The following is a 26,107-nucleotide window of genomic DNA, read 5'->3' on the forward strand; positions in this document are numbered from 1 at the left end:
TCATAGGGGATAAAATAAACAATTCAAGTCCAGTCCTGAATGCAATTTGAATAATTTCATGAGGGTTTGTTGACTTCATTTAAAAAATGTTAAAGATCAAATCCAGTGTTATATTCCTAAGTAGAAAATGACTAAGATTTTCTGGTTAATGCGATACCTTATTAGAGGAATATAGAGCAAGACAGGGCAGGTTGACTTCACAATTGAACCTTTTTTGCAATGTCTAGCATCTTAGAAACAAGTCAATTGTGGAACCTCAAGACACTATGCATGGAGCAGACTGGAGTTGGCATTGTCTGCAGCAATCATCACTTGCAACCCCCTCACTCCAACCCCCCCCCAAAAAAAAGTTTCTGTGCAAAGGCAAAATTTTGAGAAAGGCAAAATTATATCAGTCAGAGGCACTTTGTGTCATAAAAGAGAAGTTTAAAGCTCATCACAAATTTTACCCAATTGGTGGTGTTGGGGATTTTGGAAAGTGAGCTAAGAGCATGCATCTGGGTAAGATGCTCACTCTGAGTTGGTGTAGACTCAATGGGTTGAATGGGCCTCCTTCTGTACTGTAGGAATTCTATAATTCAGAAGTTCAACTCTCAGTAAACAGCAAATGGTCTGATGACAAGAGACTGATATAATAATTCCTGTGAATATAAAGATTGGTTACCCTTGTTGCAGAGATTAGCTGTGCTCTGCCAACTGCCACTTCCCTGAAGTGATAAAATGACAGACCTGAATTTCATTGAGGGCTTCTTCATCTTTTGATTCATTTTTCTCCAGTGCCTCCCCACGGAGCAGAGCTTCCAATGTTCTCCCTTCCGTTGTCACACCATCCTTTTTTAAAGAGATCTCACCTTCTATGCAAAAATGGAAATTATACATATTACAATAAAACCTGATTGAAGTGGTTCAGAGTTCCAGGACAGGTGGGAATGAATTTGGCAGCTGACAACATATGCAAGGATATATGAAGAATGGGATGTTGTTTGCAAGGGTTAGTTATCAAGGACTAACCAATGTAAATTGGATGAAACCTTGGCTAGTGTTGACTTTGTAACTTGACTGATTACATAGTATTAACAGCATAGCACTCATCCACCTCAGTGTTTGTGCTCCACACAGGATTCTTCCCACACTTCCTCAGCCAACTCGACATCCCAGAGTACTTAAGGAAGTGGCTCTAGAAATAGTGGATGTATTGGTGGTCATCTCCCAGGATTCTGTAGATTTGGGAACAGTCCCTGCAGATTGGAGGGTAGCTAATGTCACTCCAATATTCAAAAAGGGAGATAGAGAGAAAATAGGCTAGACCAGTAAGCTTAACACAGGTACTGGGGAAAATTTTCAAAACCATTATCAAGGACTTTACAGCAGAGCATTTAGAAAGCAGTGGCAGGATCAGACAGAGTCAGCATGGACTTATGAAGGGGAAATCATGCTTGACAAATCTGTTGGAATTCTCTGAAGATGTAACGAGTAGAGTTGACAAGTAGGAGCCAGTTAATGTATTTGGACTTTCAGAAAGCATTTGATGAAGTCCCACATAAGAGATTATCGTGCAATATTCTTGATGATCTCCAATATAATTCGCATGGGATTGAGGGAAGTGTATTGAGATGGATAGAAAACTGGTTGGCAGAGAGGAAACAAAGAATAGGAATTAATGGGTACTTTTCAAATTGGAAGGCGGTAACTAGTGGGATTGGAACTGGAACCCCAGATATTCACAATATATGTTAATGATTTGGATGGGGAAACAAAATGTAACATCTCAAAGTTTGCAGATCATACCATTTGGGTGGGAGGGTAAACTGTGATGACGTTGAAGAGATCCTTCAGAATGATCTGGACAGGTTGGGTGAGTGGGCAACTAAATGGCAAATGCAGTATAATTTGGATAAGTGTAAGGTTATTCACTTTGGAAGCAAAAACAAGGTGGCAGATTACTACCTGAATGGTTGTAAATTGGGAGAGGGGAGCGTGCAGCCCTTGTGAACCAGTCATTGAAGGTAACCATGCAGGTGCGGCAGGCAGCAAAGGCAAATGGTATACTGGTCTTCACAGCAAGCAGGTTTGAGTACAGGGGCAGGAATATGTTGTTGCAATTATTCAGGGGTTGGTGAGGCCAAACCTATAGTATTCTGTGCAGTTTTGGTTCCTTTTCTGAGGACGTTCTAGTCCTAAGGGAGTGCAAACAAAGGTTTACCAGGCTGATTCTGGGGATGGAGGGACTGATGTATGAGGAGAGATTGACTAGGATTGTTTTCGCTGGAGTTCAGATGAATTGGGGGGGGGGGGGGGGGGGGCGTCTCATAGAAACTTATAAAATTCTAACAGAACTAGACAGGGTAGATGCAGGGACGATGTTCCTGATGATGGGGGAGTCGAGAACCACGAGTCACAGTCTGAGGATTCAGGGTAGACGATTTAGGACGGAGGTGCAGAGGCATTTATTCACCCAAAGAGAGGTGATCCTGTGAAATTCAGTACCACAGGAAGTAGCTGATGCCAAAACACTGAATGTATTCAAGAGGCAGCTGGATATCGCACTTGAGGCAAATGAGATCAAAAGTTATGGGGAGAAAGCAGGATTAAGCTATTGAGTTGGATGATCAGCCATAATCATAACGAATGGTGGAGCAGGCTCGAAGGGCCAAATGGTCTCCTCCTATCTTTCATATTTCTATGTGATTCCACTAAACAGAGCTTTCCTTCTCAATTCATGTGTTTAACTGGCTTCTCTTAAATTAATCTTGTTCGTTGCCTCAACTACTCTTATGAGTTCCATTCTAAATACTTTTTTTTAATTCATTCATGGGACATGGGCGTCATTGGCAGGCCAGCATTTATTGGCCATTCCTCATTGCCCTTGAGCTGCCTTTTTGAATTGCTGCAGTCCATGTGCTATAGGTTGACCCATAACATCATTGCGGGGGGGTGCGGAGAGAGAATTCCAGGATTTTGATCCAGTGGCTGGGAAGGAATGACAATAAACTTCCAAGTAAGGATGGTGAGTGGCTTGGAGGGGAACTTGCAGGTGATGGTGCTGCCATGTATCTACTGCCCTTGTCCTTCACAATGGAAGTGGTCATGGGTTAAGGAGTTTCACCTGAATTCTAGAATGACTTTGATGGTGATTATCTTAGGATTTGCAACACCCAGTTCAGGTCTCCCCAGCAAGTAGAACATCATCTTTATATCTATCCTAACAAATCTTTTCATAATCTCAAAGACCTCTGTCAGGTTACCCATTGTCTTTTTTCAATGCAAACCATCGCAGCCTGTTCAATCTTTCCGGATATGGAGAACCTTTCAGTTTTGATAGTGTCCTCACAAACCTTATTTGCACCCCCACTGCTGCTATATATTTTATTTATAACATGGAGGACCCGAATTGCTCACAGTAAGTGTGAACCAACTAATGCTCTCAGAATTATAGAGGAGAATTTTCCTTTTTTTTTTAGACTAAGCGTGGTGGCAAGTGGGTTTTGCAGACCTTATCCCACTGTTAAGAATGGCAGAAACTTGTGCCCAATTCTGTGCTTGTAAGCTAATTAATTACACATTTCACTATGTCCCACCTGTTTCCAGTAGACTGTTAAAGATGTCTGTGAGCTTGCGCATGAACTGTGGGAGAGATCTCACCCGAAGTGAGACCACAGCCCGAGTGAGTGCGGGGCTGTTAGGAATTTGGAGCTGTGGGAATTAAGTGAGGAGAGGAAGAAGCGCTTCTACTTTTTCACCATGCTTTCTAATTTTTAAATCCTTTCTGTAGTAGAGGACAGAAGGGAAAGGGATAATTGGTAAGTAGTGGGTAAGGCTGGCTAAGTAGTTTTATCACTTATTGCTTCAGAGGTCATTTTTATGGTTTATATCTGTACAGATTAAACTGAGCAATAACGAAGAGCATGAAAGAAGCACCTAAGTGAATTTGATGTAATCTGATTTGAAGTATCTTCCAAAGATTTAAGTTGTGGCACGAGAGCTGCAAGCCATGGTATGCTTTTTGTGCTCCATCCGGGAGGCCAGGAACATTTCCAAGCTTGGGGCCAGCATATATGCAGGAAGTGTCTCCAGCTGCAGCTCATGGAAGCCCAAGTTTTGGAGCAAGAGTGGCACCTGCAGACACTGTGGAGCATTTGTGAGATGGAGAGTATGGTGGAAAGCAGATATAGAGAGGTGGCCACAGACTCCGAAGACAGGAAGGAAATGGGTGATCACCAACAGAGCAAGAGGGCTGGGCAGGCAATGCAAGAATCTCTGTGATTATTCCCTTGCAAAACAGATTTACCACTTTGGATACAGCTGAAGGGGGAAAACAGCAACAGCTAAATTTGTTGCATCATGGTTGGGTCTGCTGCAGAGGGGAGGGTTAAGAAGTCTGAGAATGCAATAGTTACAGGGCATACAATTCAAAGGGGGATCAATAGGTGTTTCTGTGGTCACAAGCAACATATTATGTTGCTTCCCTGGTGCTGGGGTCAAGGAGACTCTCCAGTTCCAAAACTCAGGCTTCCTGGATCTGCAGCTGAAGGCACTTCTTGCACACGTGCTGGCCCCAGGCACTGGAAATTCCCACATAAAGCACGAAGAGCATACCATGGCTTATCCTTTTAAATTTAACTTTTGGAAATTGCTTGATATCAGATTGTATCCAAGTCTCTCAGGCCCTTCGTTCCTGATTCTCCTTACGACCAAATAAAACCCTTTCAAACTATAAACACAAAAAAAGATAGAAGTATTAAATGCTTACTTGAACTTTTTCCTTTTCTCCTCTACTATTGCAGCACGGCAGGATCACTCTTAGGATTTAAAAGTTAGAAAGCGAGGAGGAAAAAAAAACCAGAAAGCATCTCTTTCCCCTCTGCACTGAATTCCCAGTCAGCTCCAAATTCCCAATAGCCTCACCTCTCTGTCTGCATCTCATTACAGATAAGTCTCTCCCATAGTTTGTGCACTTGCACAAGCCCATGTTGTAAATACAGCTGAGATGGCTCACATACCAATTCGTGGGCTGACAGCCAGCATTGTCACACAGTTGGATATCCAAAAGGACATACGCAGGGCCAAAGCCAGATTGTTAGCTTGGGGTTTTGAGGAAAGAGTTGGGGATCAATGCAGTAAAAGTGAACTTGAAGATTTTTTGGCCATTTTGGCAATGTACTCTTGGGAATGCAGATCCATGGATAGAAAGGCAGCACTTTTGCAGGGTGAGAAATTCCAAATGGAATTTCCGAATATTTCTCCTCTGTGCTTTCTGTGGAGAAAGACAAGACGACTTGGGAACCTGGGAAGGTTAGTGACGATATATTGGGGACAGTTCACATTCCAGTGGAGGCGGCGATGGCCGTATTAAAATGCATGAAGGTGGATAATCTCCTGGCCCTGACCAGGTATATCCAAGAATACTATGTGAGCTAGAGAAGAAATTGCAGGAGCTCTGGCCGAGATATTTGCTATCAAATAAATCGGTTGGACTTAAACCTTGTGTTGTCAGACTTCTTACTGTGTTTACCCCAGTCCAACGCCGGCATCTCCACATCATGAGATATTTGCATTGTTAGCCAAGGGTAAGGTACCAGAAGACTGGAGGGTAGCAAATGTTGTGCCATTATTTAAGAAGGGCCACAAAGAAAAACCTGGGAATTATAGACTGGTAAGCCTAACATCTATGGTGGGTAAGTTACTAGAGAGGATTCTGAGGGATAAGATAAGATATACTGGCATTTGGAAAGACAGGGCTTGATTAGGAATAGTCAGCACAGCTTTGTGCATTTGATTTGATTTATTATTGTCACATGTATTAGTGTACAGTGAAAATTAATGTTCGTTACGCACGATACAGATCATAGAGAAGGAAACAGAGTACAGAACGTAGTGTTACGGTCACAACTAGGGTGTAGAAAAAGATAAACTTAATGCAAGGTAAGTCCATTCAAAAGTCTGGCAGCAGCAAAGAAGAAGCTGTTCTTGAGTCGGTTGGTACATGGCCTCAGATTTTTGTATTTTTTCTCGACAGAAGGTGGAAGAGAGAATGTCCAGGGTGCGCGGGTCCCTATTTATGCTGGCTGCTTTGCTGAGGCAGCAGGAAGTGTAGACAAAGTCAATCGATGGGGAGCTCCTTTGTGTGATGGATCAGGCTACATTCATGATCTTTTGTAGTTCCTTGCGGTCTTGGACAAAGCAGGAGCCATACCAAGCTGTGATATACAAGCAGAAAGAATGCTTTCTTTGGTGCATCTGTAAAAGTTGGTGAAAGTCGTAGCTAACATGCCAAATTTCCTTAGTCTTCTGAGAAAGCAAAGGCGTCGGTGGGCTTCCTTGACTATAATGTCAGCATGGGATGACCAGGATAGGTTGTTGGTGATCTGGATACCTAAGAACTTGAAGCTCTTGACCCTTTCTATTTCATCCCCATTGTTGTAGACAGGGGCATGTTCTCCTTTACGCTTCTTGAAGTCAATGACAATCTCCTTTGGTTTGTTGACGCTGAGGGAGAGATTATTGTCGCCGCACCAATTCACCAGATTCCCCATCTCATTCCTGTACTCTGTCTCGTCATTGTTCGAGATCCAACCCACTATGGTGGTGTCGTCAGCAAACTTGAAAATTGAATTGATGGGAAATTTGGCTATACAGTCATAGGTGTATAAGGACGCTTACATAGGTGTAGGGGGCTGAGAACACAGCCCTGTGGGGCACTGGTGTTGAGGATGATCATGGAGAGGTGTTGTTGCCCATCCTTACTGATTGTGATCTGAGAGTTAGGAAGTTCATGATCCAGTCGCAGAGAGAGGTGCCAAGGATAGGCCACAGGTTTGGAGATAAGTTTTGTGGAATAACGGTGTTGAAGGCTGAGCTATAGTCAATAAATAGGTATTTTTGTTATCTAGGTATTCCAGGGTTGAGTGCAGGGCCAGGGAAATGGCATCTGTTGCAGCAGTAGGCAAACTGTAGTGGATCCAGACAGTCTGGGAGGCTGGAATTGATTCGTGCCATGTCTAGCCTTTCTAAGCACTTCATAATGATAGATGTCAGAGCCACAGGCCGGTAGTCATTAAGCATGCTGCTTGGTTTTTCTTAGTATTAGGATGATGGTAGTCTTCTTGAAGCAGATAGGGATCTGATTGTTGTAGTCCCTGCTGGGGATTCCTCTACACTGGCTTCCATAGACCAGAAAAATGCCCTGCATACCTGGGCCTATATTCAGAAGATTCCTAGAGGCCAGGAAAATGCTGCGTGAGCTGGGACCTTCACTCTGCTGGTCCCCAACAACCAGACCTGCAACTCTGAAGCTGTAGCCCTCTCCCCATGCCAGCCCCCAACCCCTCTGACCCAGACAGCTGCGACCTCCTTCAGGCTTCAAGCACTCCCTCAACTCCCCCTTTCTACAATTACCCAACATTCCTACAAATAAACTCTTACAGCCCAACAATCACTAACACTGCTCTTTTAAATTTATTTGCAAGTCTAGAGATCTCCAACCTCTGAAGGAAGACCCCAATCTAGCAGTGGCCCAGTGGATCCCAATAAACGGACTCATACATGACCGCGACCCCAGGGACATCATCCACTTAGCAGTTTTCAACCCGTCCACGCCAGAGCACGGCCTGGATATTAAATCGCCAGCAAAGACAAAACGCAGCCCGACAGTGCTCCAGAATGCCCAACAGCGCAGGTCCATCTATCAACTCAGGAACGGCAAGTAAAGCAACAAATCCTCCATCCGCACGCTGACCAAAGCGAAGAACCTCATTGGACAGAACTATACCCTGAACACCGCAAACCATTCTCGCTGTCTCCCAGATTCAAAAAGAAGCAGTCACTCCAGGCTGCGTGGAAAAGTGCAGCCTGCAAGTGAGAGTGAAATAACATGGTCCCCAAAACCTCCCCTCCCCAGCTTACTGCTTGCAAATGTCCAATTTTTGGAAAACAAGCTATGCAAACTTAGAGTCAGGTTCACTTTCCAAAGAGAACTGAGGGACTGCTCTGTACACTGTTTCAGAGATGTGGTTCACTTTTGCTTCACTGGACAGTGCCCTACAACCATAGGGTTTCTCAATGGACCATACAGCAGCCTCAGACAAGGCTTGGGGAGGTGGGGTCTGCTTCCTAATCAACACCTTGTGGTGCCTAGTTAACAACATTGGCAACTTTCTGCTCCCCGGACCTAAGATATCTGACGCTAAAATGCCACTCCTACTACCTCAGGCGGGAGTTCACCTCCGTTATCCTGGTGGCAACTTACATCCCACCCCATGCAGACATGAAGATCGTGCTGGACAACACATACACCACTACAAATAGCCTCGAGCTGAAACATCCCGAAGCCTTGTTCATCATGGCCTGGGACTTCAATCAGGCCAAGCTCAAGAGTGTACTACCAAGTTACCACCATCATGTCTCCTGTTCTACTAGCTGCCCAAACATCCTAGACCACTGCTACATAAATATTAAACATGCCTACCATTCTACCACCTGCCCACATTTTGGCAGATCAGACCACAAGGCTGTGCTCCTGCTCCCGGCTTACAAGCAAAAATTGAAGTGGGAGAATCCATCAAAGAAAGTCGTGCAATGTTGGTCTGAAGAATCGGATGACCTCCTATGGGCTGTTTGGAGTCAGTGGACTGGTCAGTATTTAAAAACTGTGCTACTAGCCTGAACAAGTATGCCATTACAATAACTCACTCCATAAGTAAGTGCATAAAAGACTGTGTGCATAGGAGATCGTGACTTACAAATGTGTTAGAGTTCTTTGAAGCGATGAAGTGTTTTCCAGGACATTGTGGGAGGTAAGGGAGAAAATTGCGGGTTCTCAAGCAGATATATTTGAATCATCAACAGCCACGTACGCCTGAAGATTGGAGGGTGGCAAATGATGTGAATTTGTTTAAAAAAAGGAGAGCAGAGAAAAGCCTGGGAACCACAGGCCAGTGAGCCTCACATCTGTAGTAGGTAATTTGGTAGAAGGTAGAGACCTTCTGAGAGAGAGGATCCACAGACATTTAGAGACAAGAACAAATTAGGAACAGTGAGCATGGCTTTGAGACTGGAAAATCATGTCTCACAAATTTAATTGAGATTTTTCAAGGGGTAGCCTAGAATATAGATGAGGGCAATGTAATTGATGTTGATATAGGGACTTTAGGTTGTTGCACAAGGTTAAATCTCACTGGATCCAGGGTGAGGTGGCCAAATGGATACAAAATTGGCCTGATGACAGAAGCCAAAGGATGATTGTAGAGAGTTGTTTTTCAAACTGGAGGCTTGTGACCAACAGTGTGGCTCAGGGATTGGTGCTGGACCCACCTGTTAATTGTCATTTATATTAATGATTTTGATGAAAATTTAGGGGGTGTGGTTAGTACGTTTGCAGATGACCCTTTTGTTAGATTTTTGATTTTATGAAACATGGAGCAGAGAAGGAAAAATAATAGTTCCTCAAGTAATACAGCATTCGCTGATGATTTATCGCAGAATAGTACACACCAGTAGGGAGAGAATGTTTGATTTATTGAAGACATGTTAGTATTGTCAGATGTGCTTGCAGTGCACCCTAGTGGTGTCTGAACATCCCTGCAAGATTAAAATGGGAAGTCAGCCCAGACCCAAAGGACACTGGGGAAATTTACAATTTGTGTTACAGAGCCATTACCATGGGTACAGGGAAAGCATGCTGTTTACTAATTGTACTCCAGTTTACTCAATGGGTTGGAGCATTCCCATATAAAAATGCCACAGCTTCAACAGTAGCTGTGATATTACCAAATGAGATAATTCCCAGGTGGGGAAATGCCTCTTCAGCTGGATTCGAATCAGAGAACTCTTTTCACAGGGAGGGTTTTGAAAGAAGTCTTCCTATGTTGGGAATAAAGCAGAGGTTTCACATACCATAGTCACCCTCAGAGTTGAGGGATAGCAAAGGGGATGAATGAATAAAGGGATCTAATAGGCAATCTACATTTTCTCAAAAAGGTGATCACGCAACAACAGCACCGAGATTGGACTAAATTGCCTTCACCAGGGGATAAGGAGATGAAACTCATGACAGACAAAAAGGGGCTAGGAACTTGCTTGGAAGTGCCTTTTCATGTGGTGGTTACAGAGCAGACATGTTTTTAAAAAATTTTTTTAAAACTTTATTCCAGTCCAATCAAGTCAAATTAAAGCCAATTCGGAGTCCCAACAAGTTAGGACATTCCTGATCCAAGCTGACAAGACAGGACTCTCACCTCCTGACTTGGGCTTGATCTACATGATCCAAGCTGATTGGAGTAGGTGTAGCTCCACCTCTAAGAACATAAGAAATAGGAGCAGGAGTAGGCCATCTAGCCCTTCGAGCCTGCCCCGCCATTCAATAAGATCATGGCTGATCTGTCGTGGCTCAGTTCCACTTTCCCGCCCTCTCCCCATAACCCTTAATCCCCTCTCTTATCAAGAACCCATCAACCCGCTTCTTAAAAATATTTAGCGAGGCAGCCTCCACCACTTCAACGGGCAGAGAATTCCAGAGATTCACCACCCTTTGAGTGAAGAAGTTCCTCCTCAACTCCGTTCTAAACCGCCTCCCCTTTATCTTGAGGCTGTGACCCCTAGTCCTACTGTCTTTTTTGAGCGGGAAGAGTCTCTCCACCTCTATCCTATCCATCCCATTCATCATCTTATACGTCTCAATGAGATCTCCCCTCATTCTTCTAAACTCTAACGAGTACAAGCCTAGTTTATTCAGCCTCTCCTCATAGCTCAATCCCCTCAACTCCGGTATCAGCCTAGTAAACCTCCTCTGCACTCCCTCCAGGGCCAAAATATCCTTGCGCAGGTGCGGCGCCCAAAACTGCACACAGTACTCCAGCTGCGGCCTCACCAATGCCCTATACAGCTGCAGCAAGACCTCCCTACTTTTATATTCAATCCCCCTCGCTATGAAGGCCAGCATCCCATTCGCCTTCCTGACCACCTGCTGCACCTGCAAGCTGGGTTTTTGCGACTCATGCACAAGGACCCCGAGGTCCCTCTGCACCGTCGCCTGCTGCAGTTTTTCGCCACGTAAGTAATAGTCCTTCCTACCATTCTTCCTACCAAAGTGGACCACCTCACACTTGCCAACATTAAATTCCATTTGCCATTTCCTGGCCCATTCGCCCAGCCTATCTAGATCCTTCTGCAGACTCTCCACACCCTCCGCACAATTTGCCTTTCCCCCAATCTTGGTGTCATCAGCAAATTTTGACACCCTGCACTCGGTTCCCTCCTCCAGATCATCTATATAAATGGTAAATAGCTGAGGCCCCAGCACCGACCCCTGGGGCACCCCACTAGTCACCAACCGCCAATCCGAATAGCACCCATTGACCCCCACTCTCTGCCTCCTATTTGACAACCAATCCTCTATCCACGCTAACACCCTACCCCCAACTCCACGTCCCCTGACCTTCTGCAATAACCTCTTGTGAGGTACCTTGTCAAACGCCTTCTGAAAATCCAGAAAGACCACATCCACCGGCTCTCCTCTATCCACTGCCCTAGACACATCCTCATAGAACTCCAGTAAATTTGTCAGACACGACTTCCCTTTAATGAAACCGTGTTGCGTCCGCCCTATCAAGCAATTCCCTTCAAGATGCCTCGCAATTTCCTCCTTAATGACGGATTCTAACATTTTACCTACCACAGACGTTAAACTAACCGGCCTATAATTCCCCGCCTTTTGCCTGGCACCCTTCTTAAACAACGGCGTAACATTAGCCGTTTTCCAATCTTCCGGCACTTCCCCGGAATCCAGCGACGTCTGGAAAATAACCACCAAGGCATCCACTATAACCTCCGCCATTTCTTTCAGAACCCTCGGATGCATTCCATCCGGTCCTGGGGACTTGTCCACAATCAGCCCCTCCAGTCTGTCGAGCACCACCTCTCTAGTAACAGTAATGTCATTAAGACCCTCCATTCCTACCACCTTTCCATCGCTAACACCCGGCAAATTATTCACGTCCTCCTCCGTGAAGACAGAAACAAAAAAGTTATTCAAGACCTTAGCCATATCCCCATCCCCTACCACTAGCTCCCCTTTCTCATCCTCTAAAGGACCAACGTTCACCCTAGCCAGCCTCTTCCTTTTTATATATTTATAAAAACTCTTGCTATCCTTTTTTATATTAAGCGCTAGCCCAGCCTCATAGCTTCTCCTACCCTCCTTTATCAACTTCTTTGTCAATCTTTGTTGACATTTAAACCTTTCCCAATCCTCTTCTCGCCCACTGCTCTTAGCTACTCTAAATTCCTCCGCTTTTAATTTAACACTTTCCTTCACCTCCTTCTTTATCCATGGCTTATTACCTCTCTTCCTACTGTCCTTTTTGACCATTGGAATAAATTTCTGCTGAGCACCAAGAAAGATCTCCTTAAAGATCCTCCACTGCTCCTCAGCAGACCTACCTTCCAACGCACTCCCCCAGTCCACATTTGCTAATTCTTCTCTCATCCTACCGTACTCCCCTCTGTTCAAACAAAGGACGCGTGTCCGGGAACCCACTTTCTCCTCCTCCATCTGCACCAGAAACTCCACCATACAATGATCACTCTCTCCAAGAGGATCCTTCACCGCAAGGTCCCTAATTCTACCCGCCTCATTACATAGCACCAGATCCAAGATAGCTCGCTCCCTCGTCGGCTCCAACACACACTGTTCAAGGAAATTATCCCGGCAGCATTCCAAGAACTCCTCCTCGAGCCCACCTCGTCCAACATGGGTCGACCAATCAATATGCAGATTGAAATCTCCCATAACTACTGCCGTCCCATTCCTGCACGCCGCACTTATTTGCGTGTTAACAGCCCGCCCCACCTCCAGATCATTATTCGGGGGCCTATAGACGACACCCACCAGCGTCTTCCTCCCTTTGCTGTTCCTAATCTCCACCCACAACGATTCCACGTTCTGCTCTTTGGCTCCGATATCATCCCTTGCTACCACCTTGATACTATCCTTAATCAGCAGAGCTACGCCACCCCCTCTTTCCTCCTGCCTATCCTTCCTAAACACTTGATAGCCCTGTACATTCATCTCCCAGTCCCTGTCACCTTGCAGCCACGTCTCTGTAATGGCCACCAGATCGTATCCATTTGTGTCAATCTGCGCCACCAGCTCATCCACTTTATTCCGAATGCTTCGTGCATTCAGATAAAGCGCTTTCATCCCAGCCTTCACCTGGACCCTATTTGCCGTAACGCCACCAATTGGGACATCCTTGGCCTCTTCCCTTACCTGTACCCTATCCTTAACTTTAGACCTCGTAGCGTCACCTACCCTCGCACCCTCCCCCCCCCAATTAGTTTAAAGCCCTGTCTACAGTCCTCTTTACTCGATTCGCCAACACTCTGGTCCCAGCACGATTCAGACCAACCCCATCCCGCCCGAACAAGTCCCACCTACCCCAATACTGGTGCCAATGCCCCATAAATTCGAACCCATTCCTCCCACACCAATCCCTGAGCCACCCATTCACTTCCTTTATCCTGTCAACCCTACGCCCGTCTGCACTCAGTTCAGGCAGTAGCCCAGAGACGACCACCTTGTCGGTTCTACTTTTTAATTCCATTCCCAGCTTCTCATACTCCCTCCCCAGATCCTCAGTCCGCACTTTGCCTACGTCGCCGGCACCCACATGTACTACAACGACCGGGTTCTCACCCTCCCACTCCAGGTTCCTCTGCAGCCCAGCTGCGACATCCTGTACCCGAGCACCAGGCAGACAACACACCCTTCTGTGCACTTTGTCATTGTGACAAAGGACAGTGTCAATACTCTTCACCCCACTATCTCCAATCACTACTACGTTCCTTTTCCCCTTCTCTTTGCCTATGTCCTGCTGCATCACTGTACCGTGTGCAGTTTGCTCACCAACCTCACCTGCCTCGTCCTCTTCCAGACTGGAAGCAAGAACCTCAAACCTGTTATGCAGATTAAGAGGCTGAGGCCTCCGCTCCTCACCCCCCTTCCTCCTCCCAGCAGCCCCCTTTTGTCCCTGACCCTTAGATTTAGCCAGTCTAGGGGCACCCTCTCTCCCCCTGATGAGCCTCAGTGTCTGTAGCTCAGAGGCCAGCTCATCCACCTTGAGCTGGAGCTCCTCCAGCAACCTGCACTTACTGCAGACATGGTCACTGGGAAGGACCCTGGGGTCCGCCAGTTCCCACATCATACAGAAACCACACATCATGCCCCTCCATTATTCACTGTAATTTTTTATGTGGAAAGGCTTGATCTAATTTGCATCTCAGCCAAAAGGCCGAGATGCCACTTTAAAAAATTGCTTCAAGTGAAGCTGAAATGTAACCTAATGACTTCAATCAAGTGCAGCATGTCAATACTACACTTGATCTTAGCCAAAAGGCCGGTTACACAGCAGACATGTGCCCTCATTGATGACAGGTGCAGTCCATGCTGGAGACACTGGACTCAGTTAAGGCTGTACCCTGATGGTAAGCCCCAAGATAGTGAACCTGACCCAGCAACTGAATATTTATTATAATAGAAGTGAAGAGACTCTGATTAGATCAAATTTATTCTGATTGCTAAATTTAAGGTCGCGAGGCCATCGGAATTCTATTACAGATTACGTGCACAGAAGATCTCTGACCTGTCACAGCTACAATCAAGATGAACTGAACATCCCCCAACACAGGAACAAGTCAGGTCACGAACGCATATGGCACACTGATTGTGCAAGTTTTGTAAACAAGCTGTATTATTACCTGACATTGATCAACAATTGTGTTTGATTGTAAGATAGAAGTTGTAGAGATTACTATAACGAATGTATTTGATTATATCTTTTCAGCATTGAATGTACAGACTTGGGTGGGATCAGCAACTGAGATCCTTCAGCATTCCCCTTGGAGGTATGTGTTAATACTTATTTGTATATGGCATACACATATGCCAGATTGACTAGTCAGGCTAAGTGTTGGGTATGTTCACAATCTCCATACATGCAGGAGAGTGAAATCAGTAGAGAGGTAAGGAAGGAATTTCTTAACAGTGAGTCTTGTGCAGGGAAGTTAGGTCATATAAACACAAATACACTTATCTATAACCTTGGGGAACCAGCTCCTAGTTTAGTTTTAAAAACAGCCAACGCCAAAACCAAAAGGGATATGTATCATATCAAAACCAAAAGGCATGTATGAATGTGACCACATGGTAGATCAAACCACCTAGCTATGCCTGAGATTGTAAGTAACAATCTTGCCATATTTCTTATTGCTTTAGAGGAGGCAACACTTATCCAACTCTGAATGGAACATACTGGATTTGTGGGGATAAGGCACATCTTTGGTTTCTGTCAAATGGAAGGGGTTGTGTTACCTTAGATATGTAATTCATACGTATATCACACTCCTAAATTCCTCCCCTGCCAAGACATTGATGAGCTAATACAGAAACAGAAAGATTCTTTGGCATACTGTTTCCCTAACACAGAGTAGCTAAAGCGATGTGAAATTCTGTTCTATGCTCCACTTTGGAATACATTGCCAGTGATACAGCAACTGCCCTTGCTAAGGTTAATGACAAGATGGTGGCCACGTGCACTGTGGTACTTCAACACAGACTGACATTGGATTAAGTCTTGGCAGCAGAGGTTGGGACCTGTGCAGTGATTAGATCAGGGTGTTGCATGTACATAGCAGATAGCTCAAAAAACATAATTAAGCTGGTTAATCATATCAGGGAAGAGGTGGAGAAACTCAAAGACCCAGAACAACCTTAGGGTGGTTGGCTCTCAGGCTGGCTGGGCTCCTTGGGAACATAAAACCTATAAGAGATTGCAATATCCTTCATGGTGATCTTGGCATTGATGGTGCTTGTTAATGTAGTTAAGTGTGCCTATGCAATGTTGCCCAAGTCCACAGAAGGGATAGTACCAGTGACGGCAGTTAAGTTGAGCAAGCAAGGATACAAAGGGACCAGTCATCCTTCAGAACGCAGGAATAAGGATTGGGACACTTCTATTTAGAGGCCTTACCCTGGACTATAGCCAATGGCCAAAAGCAGGGATTAATGGGGGATAGTTTAGAATTCTTAATAAGAGGCTCTTTATTTTAGTTTTACAATAATAAATAGACTAGATTAAGGTAATTATAAAGTGCCTTAAATAAATCCATAATGTGCTTGGACAAAAACTACATATCCACAAATTAACCAAGACTTAAGCGTAAACTGTGTATATATAGCCAACTTTGTTCTGAAATGCAGCCTGATGGGAAACACAGCGGCAGACAGGCCAAATTCTGTTAATACCATGGCGCACAGAAAGGCAGCTTCTGTTGTCTTTTTTTGAATGTGCAAAAGGCAAGTTTTGCTGCCTTTTAGGTCTGCTACTTAAGGGAGTAAATTCGTTCATGGGTTGTGAGGCTGGAGCAATCTCTCAAGCTAATAAAGGAGGCCCAGCAACAGAGTAACTCCTTTCAGCAATTAAAAATCACAGCTGTTAATAATGGCCTTGGTTTCTGGTAAAACTGGGTTAGGTTTCCTAGGTAAAGGGGAAGGAACCTACATGGGCAATAATCGATAAGCTCCTATTCCTGTTGACAGGTGGAACGTTATTGGCTAAAGTAATAATGTTGAATATTGTGATTAGGCTCTCCAGTTTGATCGACAAGACTGGGTGGGATATTGAAATGTTCAGAATAATATAGTTTTACCTAGCAATATTAGCTCAGAGGGGACAGTTAACCCTCCATTGACTGTGTCTCTCTCCTGATGCTTGCATTAGCAAATAAATTCAGTTTTGTTCTTTAACTATATACTGTCTTTTGGAGTCTATGTAATTGGTTAAGTGAGGTTCAACAAGTACAGAGTACCCCAGGGAATACCTGAGAAAATTTCTCGTTTACCCTCCCTAAAACCAAAAGTGAGAATCAATATTTGCTAACCGTAATTGATGTGTCCATCAAGTTTCCCTAAGCAATTCCTTAATGGAATATCAAGGCAAAAAGGGTTGTGGAGCAATTGCTTGCTTTCTTTACCCATTATGGATTACCCAGGGACAGTCAGACCAAGGGTCCAATTTTACTGCCTAATTATTTGAGATGGTCATAGATAGTTTCAGCATCAGACACTTTACCCCAAAATGAATACCATCCTGAATCCCAGGGGGCAGTGGAAAGGTGGCATCAGGCCCTAAAGACCATGTTGAGGACTTATTGCCAGGATTACCCAAATGATTGGAATAAAGGTTATATTATTATTTATATTATATTATTTGCTATCAGAGATGCAACAAATGAATAGACTCCATTTACTCCATTTGAGTTGATATTCATGTATAAGAGGACCTTTTAAAATTAAGGAAAAGATGGTAGGTCCAAAGTCAGAGATCTCACAATTGGATTATGTATCTGAGGTGAGGGAAAGATTAAACAGAATGGGTGAATTAGTGAAAAACATTTGAAGGTGGCCCAGCACCTAATGAAACAAGAAGCAGATAAGAAATTTGAAATTCATACATTTGCCCATGGGGATAAAGTATTGGTGCTATTACCAGTGGTAGGACACCCTTCAAATCAAGGTTTAGTGGGCCCTATAAGATCGAGTAGTGGTCAGGTAAGTATCTGGTAAAGATGCCAGACAGGAAAAAAATGTATAGGGTATGTCATGTGATGTCACATGAACATGCCAAAACAGTACCATGACAGGGAAAAGGAACCAGGGAAACAGGTTACTGCCACTCAGAGTAAGGAGTCAAATCCTGACGATGTGGATTTTGATATGCCTCAGAATAAATTGAATAATAAAGAAATCCTTAAGGAATGGAATAAGGTAGTGAGCTATCTGCCTCAGGAACAGAAAATGGAATTAAAAGATTTGTTACAGTGTTATGAAAATCTATGTACAAATAGAATGGGGAGGACTAATGATATACTATGAGGTTGACGTAGGGAATGTTATTCTGATAAAACAACACCCCAATCAGCTCAATCCTCTCAAACCAGCGCAGGTTCAGAAGATGAAAACAATGCTACAAGGCGACACCATAGAGCTGAGTCAAAGTGAGTGGAGTTTGCCAATCAGGTTGGTTCCCAAACCTGATGGTACTCAACGATTCTGTGTAGATTACTGGAAGGCCAACGCTGTGACTAAATCTGATTCATACCCAATTCCAAGGCTAGAGGATTGTGGGGGAAAAGTCAGATAAGCTACTTATATCACAAAGTTGGACTTTGTGATTATTGGCAAGTACCTTTGTCAGAGAGAGCAAAAAGAAGTTTCTGCCTTTGTTACCCCAGATAGGCAATATCAATTTACAGTAATGCCCTTTGGGATGAAAAACACACCAGCTACTTTTCAAAGGCTTATGAACAAACTTATTGCAGGACTGACTAATTGTCTACACTTAGTGTCATTTAGTCATTCATGGAAAAAAAAAATCACATGGAGGGTTTGGCAGAGTCTGAGACACTACGGAAGGCAAAATTGGTCATAAACTTGGCAAAAACAGATTTTGCGAAGACAGATGTGACATTCTTAGGTCACAACATCAGATATGAATGGATGATACTGATGAAACTGAAGATGAAGGGTATCATGGAGTTTCCAAGACCATCATTGAAGGAGCAAGTGCTACAATATTTGGGATTGAATGGATTCTACAGAAAATTCATACCAAACTTTAGTAATGTAGTGGCACCGTTGACAGATGTTAAATAAAACAAAATTTCAGTGGACAGAACAACGTATTTGAGAATTTGAAAACAGTGTTAACTACTGCACCTGTTTTAGCTACACCAAATTTTTTGAAACCCTTTAAAGTCACCATCAACACCAGCGATGTAGGTGTTGGAGCTGTGTTGTTACAGGCGGATGATTGTGGAATTGAAAGGCCAGTTATTTTTCAAAAAATCCACATTATCCATCAGACAAAATATTCCACAATTGAAAAGGAGTTATTGAGTTTGGTAATGGCCTCAACATTTTAATGTTTACATTACTAACAACGCATCAGAAACGATTGCATATATCGATCACAATCCTTTGACATTTCTGGAAAGATTCAAGGACAAGAACAGCAGACTTTTTTTTATTGGAGTCTTATGTTACAAGCAACAACAGTCTCTGCTACAAGTAATAATTTTAACTCAAAGCCTCAACTGAATTGAAAAACTACCAAAAATAAGCCAGACATTCCACATAGAAGAAATCAGCAAAGGCGGCAGAAAATCTGGAAGATAAAACCTGGTTGTATTTTGAGTGCGACTAAAAATTCTAATTTTGTGTTAATAAGTGGAAATGGTTTTTAGCTAAACAGCATTCCATTAGAATAATTTTTTATTGAGTTTGTTCACTGGAACCAGTGAATGGGCCACATCAATTGTTCCAGATATTAAATCAGACGGACCAATGAGAATCTGTGGGGGGATTTTAAAGTGACAGTAAATCCAGCCCTGTGTGTGGACCAATACCCTCTTCCTCTCAGAGAAGACATTTAGTGGCCTGGCAGGGGGAAAGAAATTCTCCAAAATGGACCTATCACAGGTCCATTTGCATACAGGTGTAGTGAAGGATTCACAACCGTTGCTAATGATATTCACACACAGGGGCTCGTTCCTCTATAAGCAGCTTCCATTTGGCATCACATCATCTCCAACTGTGTTCCAGAGTGCCATAGACCAAATCGTGAGTGGATTTACAGGAATCCAGTGTTCATAGGATCCATACGTACAGAAGGAGGCCATTCGGCCCAGCAAGGATTTATTCCCACTTGGAAATAAGTGGACGTATTAGTGAGACGCAACATGGTTTTGTGAAGGGGAGGTCATGTCTCACTAACTTGATCGAGTTTTTGAGGAAGTGACAAAGAGATTTGATGAGGGTAAGGCAGTGGATGTTGTCTATATGGACTTCAGTAAGGCCTTGACAAGGTCCCTCATGGCAGACTGGTGCAGAAGGTAAAGTTGCATGGGATCAGAGGTGAGCTGGCAAGGTGGATACAAAACTGGCTCGCTCAAAGAAGATAGGGGAAGGGTGTGTTTCTGAATGGAGGGCTGTGACAAGTGGTATTCCTCAGGGATCAGTGCTAGGACCTTTGCTGTTTATAGGAACATAGGAAAATAGGAAATAGGAGCAGGAGTAGGCCATCTAGCCCTTCGAGCCTGCCCCGCCATTCAATAAGATCATGGCTGATCTGAAGTGGCTCAGTTCCACTTTCCCGCTTGCTCCCCATAGCCCTTAATTCCCTTGCCTACCAAAAACCTATCTACCCGTGTCTTAAATATATTTAGCGAGGTAGCCTCCACCACTTCAACAGGCAGAGAATTCCAGAGATTCACCACCCTTTGAGTGAAGAAGTTCCTCCTCAACTCCATCCTAAACTGTCCCCCCGCCCCCCCCCCCCCCCCCTCTAGTCCTGCTGTCCTTTCTGAGCGGGAAGAATCTCTCTACCTCTACCCTATCCATCCCCTTCACTATCTTATACGTCTCTATAAGATCCCCCCTCATCCTTCTGAACTCCGAGTACAAACCCAGTCTATTCAGCCTCTCTTCATAGTTCAACCCCTTAATGTGTTAAAAAGGCAAGAAAATAACTATTTTTTCTTTTCTAAAGGTACCCAACCCTTTGAAAACTAGAGGCGTTTGCTAACAAATAAACCTGTTGAACAACCTGGTGTTGTGAGACTTGTTACTGAAATGATGAGTGCAGAAGGTTTTCAGTGTAAAAATTTCCCAGATGCTAACATGAGCTCCAAGTTCAGAGGGACAATTAAGAAGAGCATTACTATTTAATCACAAATAACTCATGAAATAATTTATGAGGAAGATGTAACTGGTTTGATTAGTAAGTTTGCAAACATCCTCAGATAGTCCTCATCGCTATCCACAAATCCACTAACCAGTGTCGTCTGCAACCTTACTAATCAAACCAGTTACATTTTCCTCCAAATCATTTATATATATTACAAACAGAAAAGGTCCCAGCACTGATCCCTGAGGGACACCACTTGTCACAGCCCTCCATTCAGAAACGCACCTTTCCATTGCTACTTTCTTTTTTGACCGAATAAGAAATCTCACAACACCTGGTTAGAGTCCAACCAGTTTATTTGATAGTAATCTCAACTTTTTTGACCAAGCCAGTTTTGTATCCACCTTGCCAGCTCACCTCTGATCCCATGTGACTTCACCTTCTGCATCAGTCTGCCATGAGAGACCTTGTTAAAGGCCTTACTGAAGTCCATGTAGACAACATCCACTACCCTACCCACAATCATCTTCATCACTTCCTTGAAAAACTCGAGGAAGTGTGAGTTTTTGCTCTGGTGGACAAAGGTTTGGGCATCATCTTTGTTGTCAAGAAGCTTTACCACTTTTTATATGGTAAGCATTTCATACCTCTGATGGACCGTAGGCTGTTGACATTCATCTTAGAATTGTACACTGGGATGCCATCCATGGCAGCAGCTCGATTGCAATGGTGGGCATTGGTGCTGTCAGTCTACTCATGAGATCTGGTACTGTCAGTCACAGAAACACAGCAACCTGGATGCTCTTTCAAGGCTGCCTTTGCTTGGAGATAAAGATGTTTCTGGCTAGAATCTGAAAATAATTATTTCACACAGGAAGATAAGGTTTTGGTAATTGCTAACCAGGCACAGAGTGATATGATTATGAGCCAAGTAGCGAACCTTGTCCTAAGGAGACGGTCGAGTAGTAGAAACCACTCAGATTCTCAGTCCTATATGTCTTGAAGATCGGAACTGTCTATTCGATGGATGTTTAATATTGGGTATGACAGTCATCATTCCCCCATCATTAGGAGGAAAGTGCACAAGATGTACCAAGAGCACCCAGGGGAGGTTTGAATAGAAGAAATAGCAAGAATGGGCAGAATGTTGATGCACAAATTGAAGAAAAAGTGGGATCATGTGAATCCTGCGTTTTTGTGCAGAAGACACATCCTTGTTTCCACTTCATCTGTGGCAATGGCCCCAAATCGCCATGTCAGTGGATCCTCATTGGCTTTGCTAGACCAGTGGAAGAACAGTGGCATGCTCCTAGTGGCAATGGATGCCCCCACCAAGTGTCCAGAGGTCAAGGCTATGAAGTCCATATTAGTGGAGTCACAGAACATATAGAACATAGAACACTACAGCACAAACAGGCCCTTCGGCCCACAAGTTGCGCCGATCACATCTATGCCTACCAAGCCATAAAACGATCTGTAACTCCCAATCCCATTAGATCCCATATACTCATCCAGAAGTCTTTTAAAAGACCCCAGCGAGTTCACCTCTACCACCACCGACGGCAGCCAATTCCACTCCCTCACCACTCTCAGTGAAAAGCTTACCCCTAACATCTCCTCTGTATTTGCTTCCCAGCTTGCTTCCTTAAACCTGTGTCCTCTCGTAGTGACCATTTCAGCCCTGGGAAATAGCCTCCGAGAATCCACCCTATCTATTCCTCTCAACATTTTATAAACCTCTATCAGGTCACCTCTCAACCTTCATCTCTCCAGGAAGAGACCTAGCTCCCTCAACCTATCTTCATAAGGCATGCCTCCCAATCCAGGCAACATCCTTGTAAATCTCCCCCGCACCCTCTCAATAGCTTCCACATCCTTCCTGTAGTGAGGCGACCAGAACTGCGCACAATACTCCAAGTGGGATCTGACAAGGGTCCTATAAAGTTGCAGCATTACCTCCTGACTCCTAACTCAATCCCTCGATTAACGAAGGCCAGTACACCATACGCCTTCTTGACCACATCCTCCACCTGCGAGGCCGACTTAAGAGTCTTACGGACCCGGACCCCAAGGTCCTTCTGCTCTTCAACCCAGCTAAGATTCCTACCCTTGATATTGTCCTCCTGCATCCCGTTGGTCCTGCCAAAATGGACAACTACACATTTATCCACATTGAAGTCCATCTGCTGCTTCTGCGCCCAGTCTTGCATCCTATCTATGTCTCGCTGCAACTTGACATCCCTCCAGACTATCCACAACACCACCAACCTTCGTATCGTCGGCGAACTTACTAACCCATCCCTCCACTTCCTCATCTAGGTCATTTATGAAAATGACAAACAGCAAGGGTCCTAGAACAGATCTCTGGGGCACTCCACCGGCGACTGACCTCCATGCAGAAAAAGACCCATCCACAACCACACTCTGCCTTCTGCAGGCAAGCCAATTCTGGATCCACAAGGCCAAAGCCCCTTGGATCCCATGCCCTCTCACCTTCAAGAAGTCTTGCATGGGGGACCTTATCAAATGCCTTGCTGAAGTCCATGTAAACCACGTCCATCGCTCTTCCTTCGGTGTGTTCAGTCGCATTTTCAAAGAACTCAACTAGGCTCATAAGGCATGACCTGTCCTTGACAAAGCCGTGCTGACTATTCCTGATCATTCTAAACGCTCATAAATCTGTCAATGCTAGACAAACTCAATGAAATATTTGCCCAATCCAGAATAAGCGGTTCGTGACATTGGACCCCAATTTGTGGCTCAAGATTTCATCGAGTACCTGGAGCATCATGAAACCAGAATGAGAGGTCAGCACTATCACCCAGCAACAAATGGTCTGGTGGAATGATTTGTTCAGACCTTGAAATGGTTTCTAAAGTCATCACAAGGGGAGGGGTTGCTAGGGTGACAGATAAATTTCTGAGTGTGTACCACACACAACAACCTAGTGCTCGCTGGCTTTGTTGATGTCCAACCAAAAATTGAGATCCACGTTCAAACTCCTGCGGCCAGAGGAGACTCGACACATGATTGAACGGAACCAAGAGGGATAGATGGCCAGAATAGCAGGAAGTGCAAAGTCGAGAATTTTTCAGACAGCAGAGTTCATTCTTCCCAGGAATCATACAACTGGGCTTTTGTCCTACAGGGTACAAACCAGGGATGAGCTGGACCAGTTGGTCACAGCACCGCATCAGTCCACATTGGCCCCAGTGGGGTTTCCCCAAGCCTAGTTTTTCCAGAGTTGGAGTTGATCACTCCAAAGGCGAAAGCAGCATCAGTGGCACGAGCCAGCTATGGCCTGTCAGAAAGGACCTTCATTCTGAGCAGCAGAAACCCAGGAGACAACTTTGGAAGGAGTTCATAAAATGAGGAAACAACCTCTATGAAAGCACACCTTGTGAACTGTGTGAAGGGACATATATATTATATATATATATATTTTCTTCCTTGTTTGTATTTTTCTCAGTTGGAGAAATTTGGGATTTAAGTGGGTGGGGTGTGATACATGTGTATATATTGTATGTTGGGGTTTGGGGTGTGGAGTCTTTTTTTTAAAAAAGGATTGTGGGTCAGGTGACCCCTGGACAATTAGTTTCTCCCAGTGTGGGACCCTGTTGGGCAGTCTTAGACCTGACTGCGAATGAGTGCAGACCTTCAATAAAGAGCTCCCAGTGTTCAAGTTATCAGGCCTACCTCATGATTCTTGATGCCCCTTATCCATCAGAATGTATGTATGGGCTAAGGGAATTAAGGGTTATGGGGAGAAGGTGGGTAAGTGGAACTGATCCACTTCAGATCAGCCATGATCTTATTGAACGGAGGGGCAGGCTCGAAGGGCTAGATGGCCTATCCCTGCTCCTATTTTTTTATGTTCTTATGTACATAAGTTATCAAACAGCAACAGCTGCAAATCAGTATACAAACTCAACACCAGCAACAGGTTTATACCCCTCGAGGGCTCACAGAAGATTTTCATTCCTGCCTGTACCCATACCCTACATTTCCATGGGCTGAGGTTATGCTCTCCATTCCAATAAATCCCAAGCTGGTCACATGACCTACAAATGACTGTCGTTTAAAGGGGCCACAAACTAAGTCGCATTAATCTCTTCCAAGCATCAGGGAATCATAGCATAGAAACTTTAAACATCCTGGGCAATTGGCAAGTGGCTTAGCAGGTCAAGATTTCCGTAGGGTCCTGACGCACATCTTCCATCGTATGTTTTGTCTTTGTGATTCGGAGACCAGAAGATTTGGGCCATTGTGGCCCATAAGGAGGGCAATTGGGCTAATAAGTCCATGCTGATATGTTCTTTTTCTAAAATGTTGTTATTAATCATAGAAGATCATAGAACCCTACAGTGCAGAAAGAGGCCCTTCAGCCCATGGAGCCTGCACCGAACACAATCCCACCCAGGCCCTACCCCCATATCCCTACATATTATACCCACTAATCCCTCTAACCTACGCATCCCTGGACACGAAGGGGCAATTTCTTAGCGTGGCCAATCAACCTAACCCGCACATCTTTGGACTGTGGGAGGAAACCGGAGTACCCGGTTAAGGCCTGTAACTTAGCATTGAAGACGTCTGAAGATATTGCAGAAAGAAGAGTCCAAACCTAAATATAGATAGTGTGCTCGCAATAGATTTTTCAAACTCATAAGAACATAAGAACTAGGAGCAGGAGGAGGCCATCTGGTCCCTCAGGACTGCTCAGCCATTCAATAAGATCATGGTTTATCTTTTTGTGGACTCAGCTCTACTTACCAGCCCGTTTACCATAACCGTTAATTCTTTCACTGTTCAAAAATTTATCTATCCTTGCCTTAAAAACATTCAATGAGGTAGCCTCAACTGCTCCATTGGGCAGGGAATTCCACAGATTCACAATCTTTTGTGTGAAGAAGTTCTTCCTCAACTCAGTCCTAAATCTGCTTCCCTTTATTTTGAGGCTATGCCCCTTAGTTCTAGTTTTACCCGCCAGTGGTACCAACTTCCCTGCTTCTATCTTATCTATTCCCTTCATAATCTTATATGTTTCTATAAGATCTCCCTTCATTCTTCTGAAATCCAATGAGTATAGCCCTGATCTACTCAGTATCTCCTCATAAGCCAACCTTCTCAGCTCCGGAATCAACCTAGTGAATCTCCTCTGCATCTCCTCTAGTGGCAGCTCTCAAGTGACAGCAAAACTGTACACAGTACTCCAGGTGTGGCCTCACCAGCAGCTTATACAGCTGCAACATAATCTTGCTGTTTTTAAACTCCATCCCTCTAGTAATGAGGGACAAAATTCCATTTGCCTTAATTACCTGCTGCACCTGCAACTCCTTGAGATTCCTGAATAGGACACCTAGGTCCCA

General features: G+C 44.3%; 1 protein-coding gene across 2 annotated transcripts in view; it reads right to left on the reverse strand.

Annotated features, from left to right (window-relative positions):
• Positions 1-26,107, reverse strand: part of LOC145352690 (zinc finger protein DPF3-like) — a 153,262-nt gene that overhangs the window by 38,635 nt on the left and 88,520 nt on the right. Inside the window, exon 4 of one of the 2 annotated variants that reach the window (XM_080202910.1) lies at positions 730-851. In XM_080202910.1, the coding sequence (XP_080059036.1) occupies positions 730-851 (122 nt within the window). Of the gene's footprint in view, positions 1-729; positions 855-26,107 lie in introns of both variants that reach the window. The other variant, XM_080202908.1, reaches the window with a different exon arrangement.

This window comes from Carcharhinus amblyrhynchos, chromosome 14, assembly GCF_965287045.1.
Source record: "Carcharhinus amblyrhynchos chromosome 14, sCarAmb.v2.hapA, whole genome shotgun sequence".
Taxonomy (NCBI): Eukaryota; Metazoa; Chordata; class Chondrichthyes; order Carcharhiniformes; family Carcharhinidae; genus Carcharhinus; species Carcharhinus amblyrhynchos.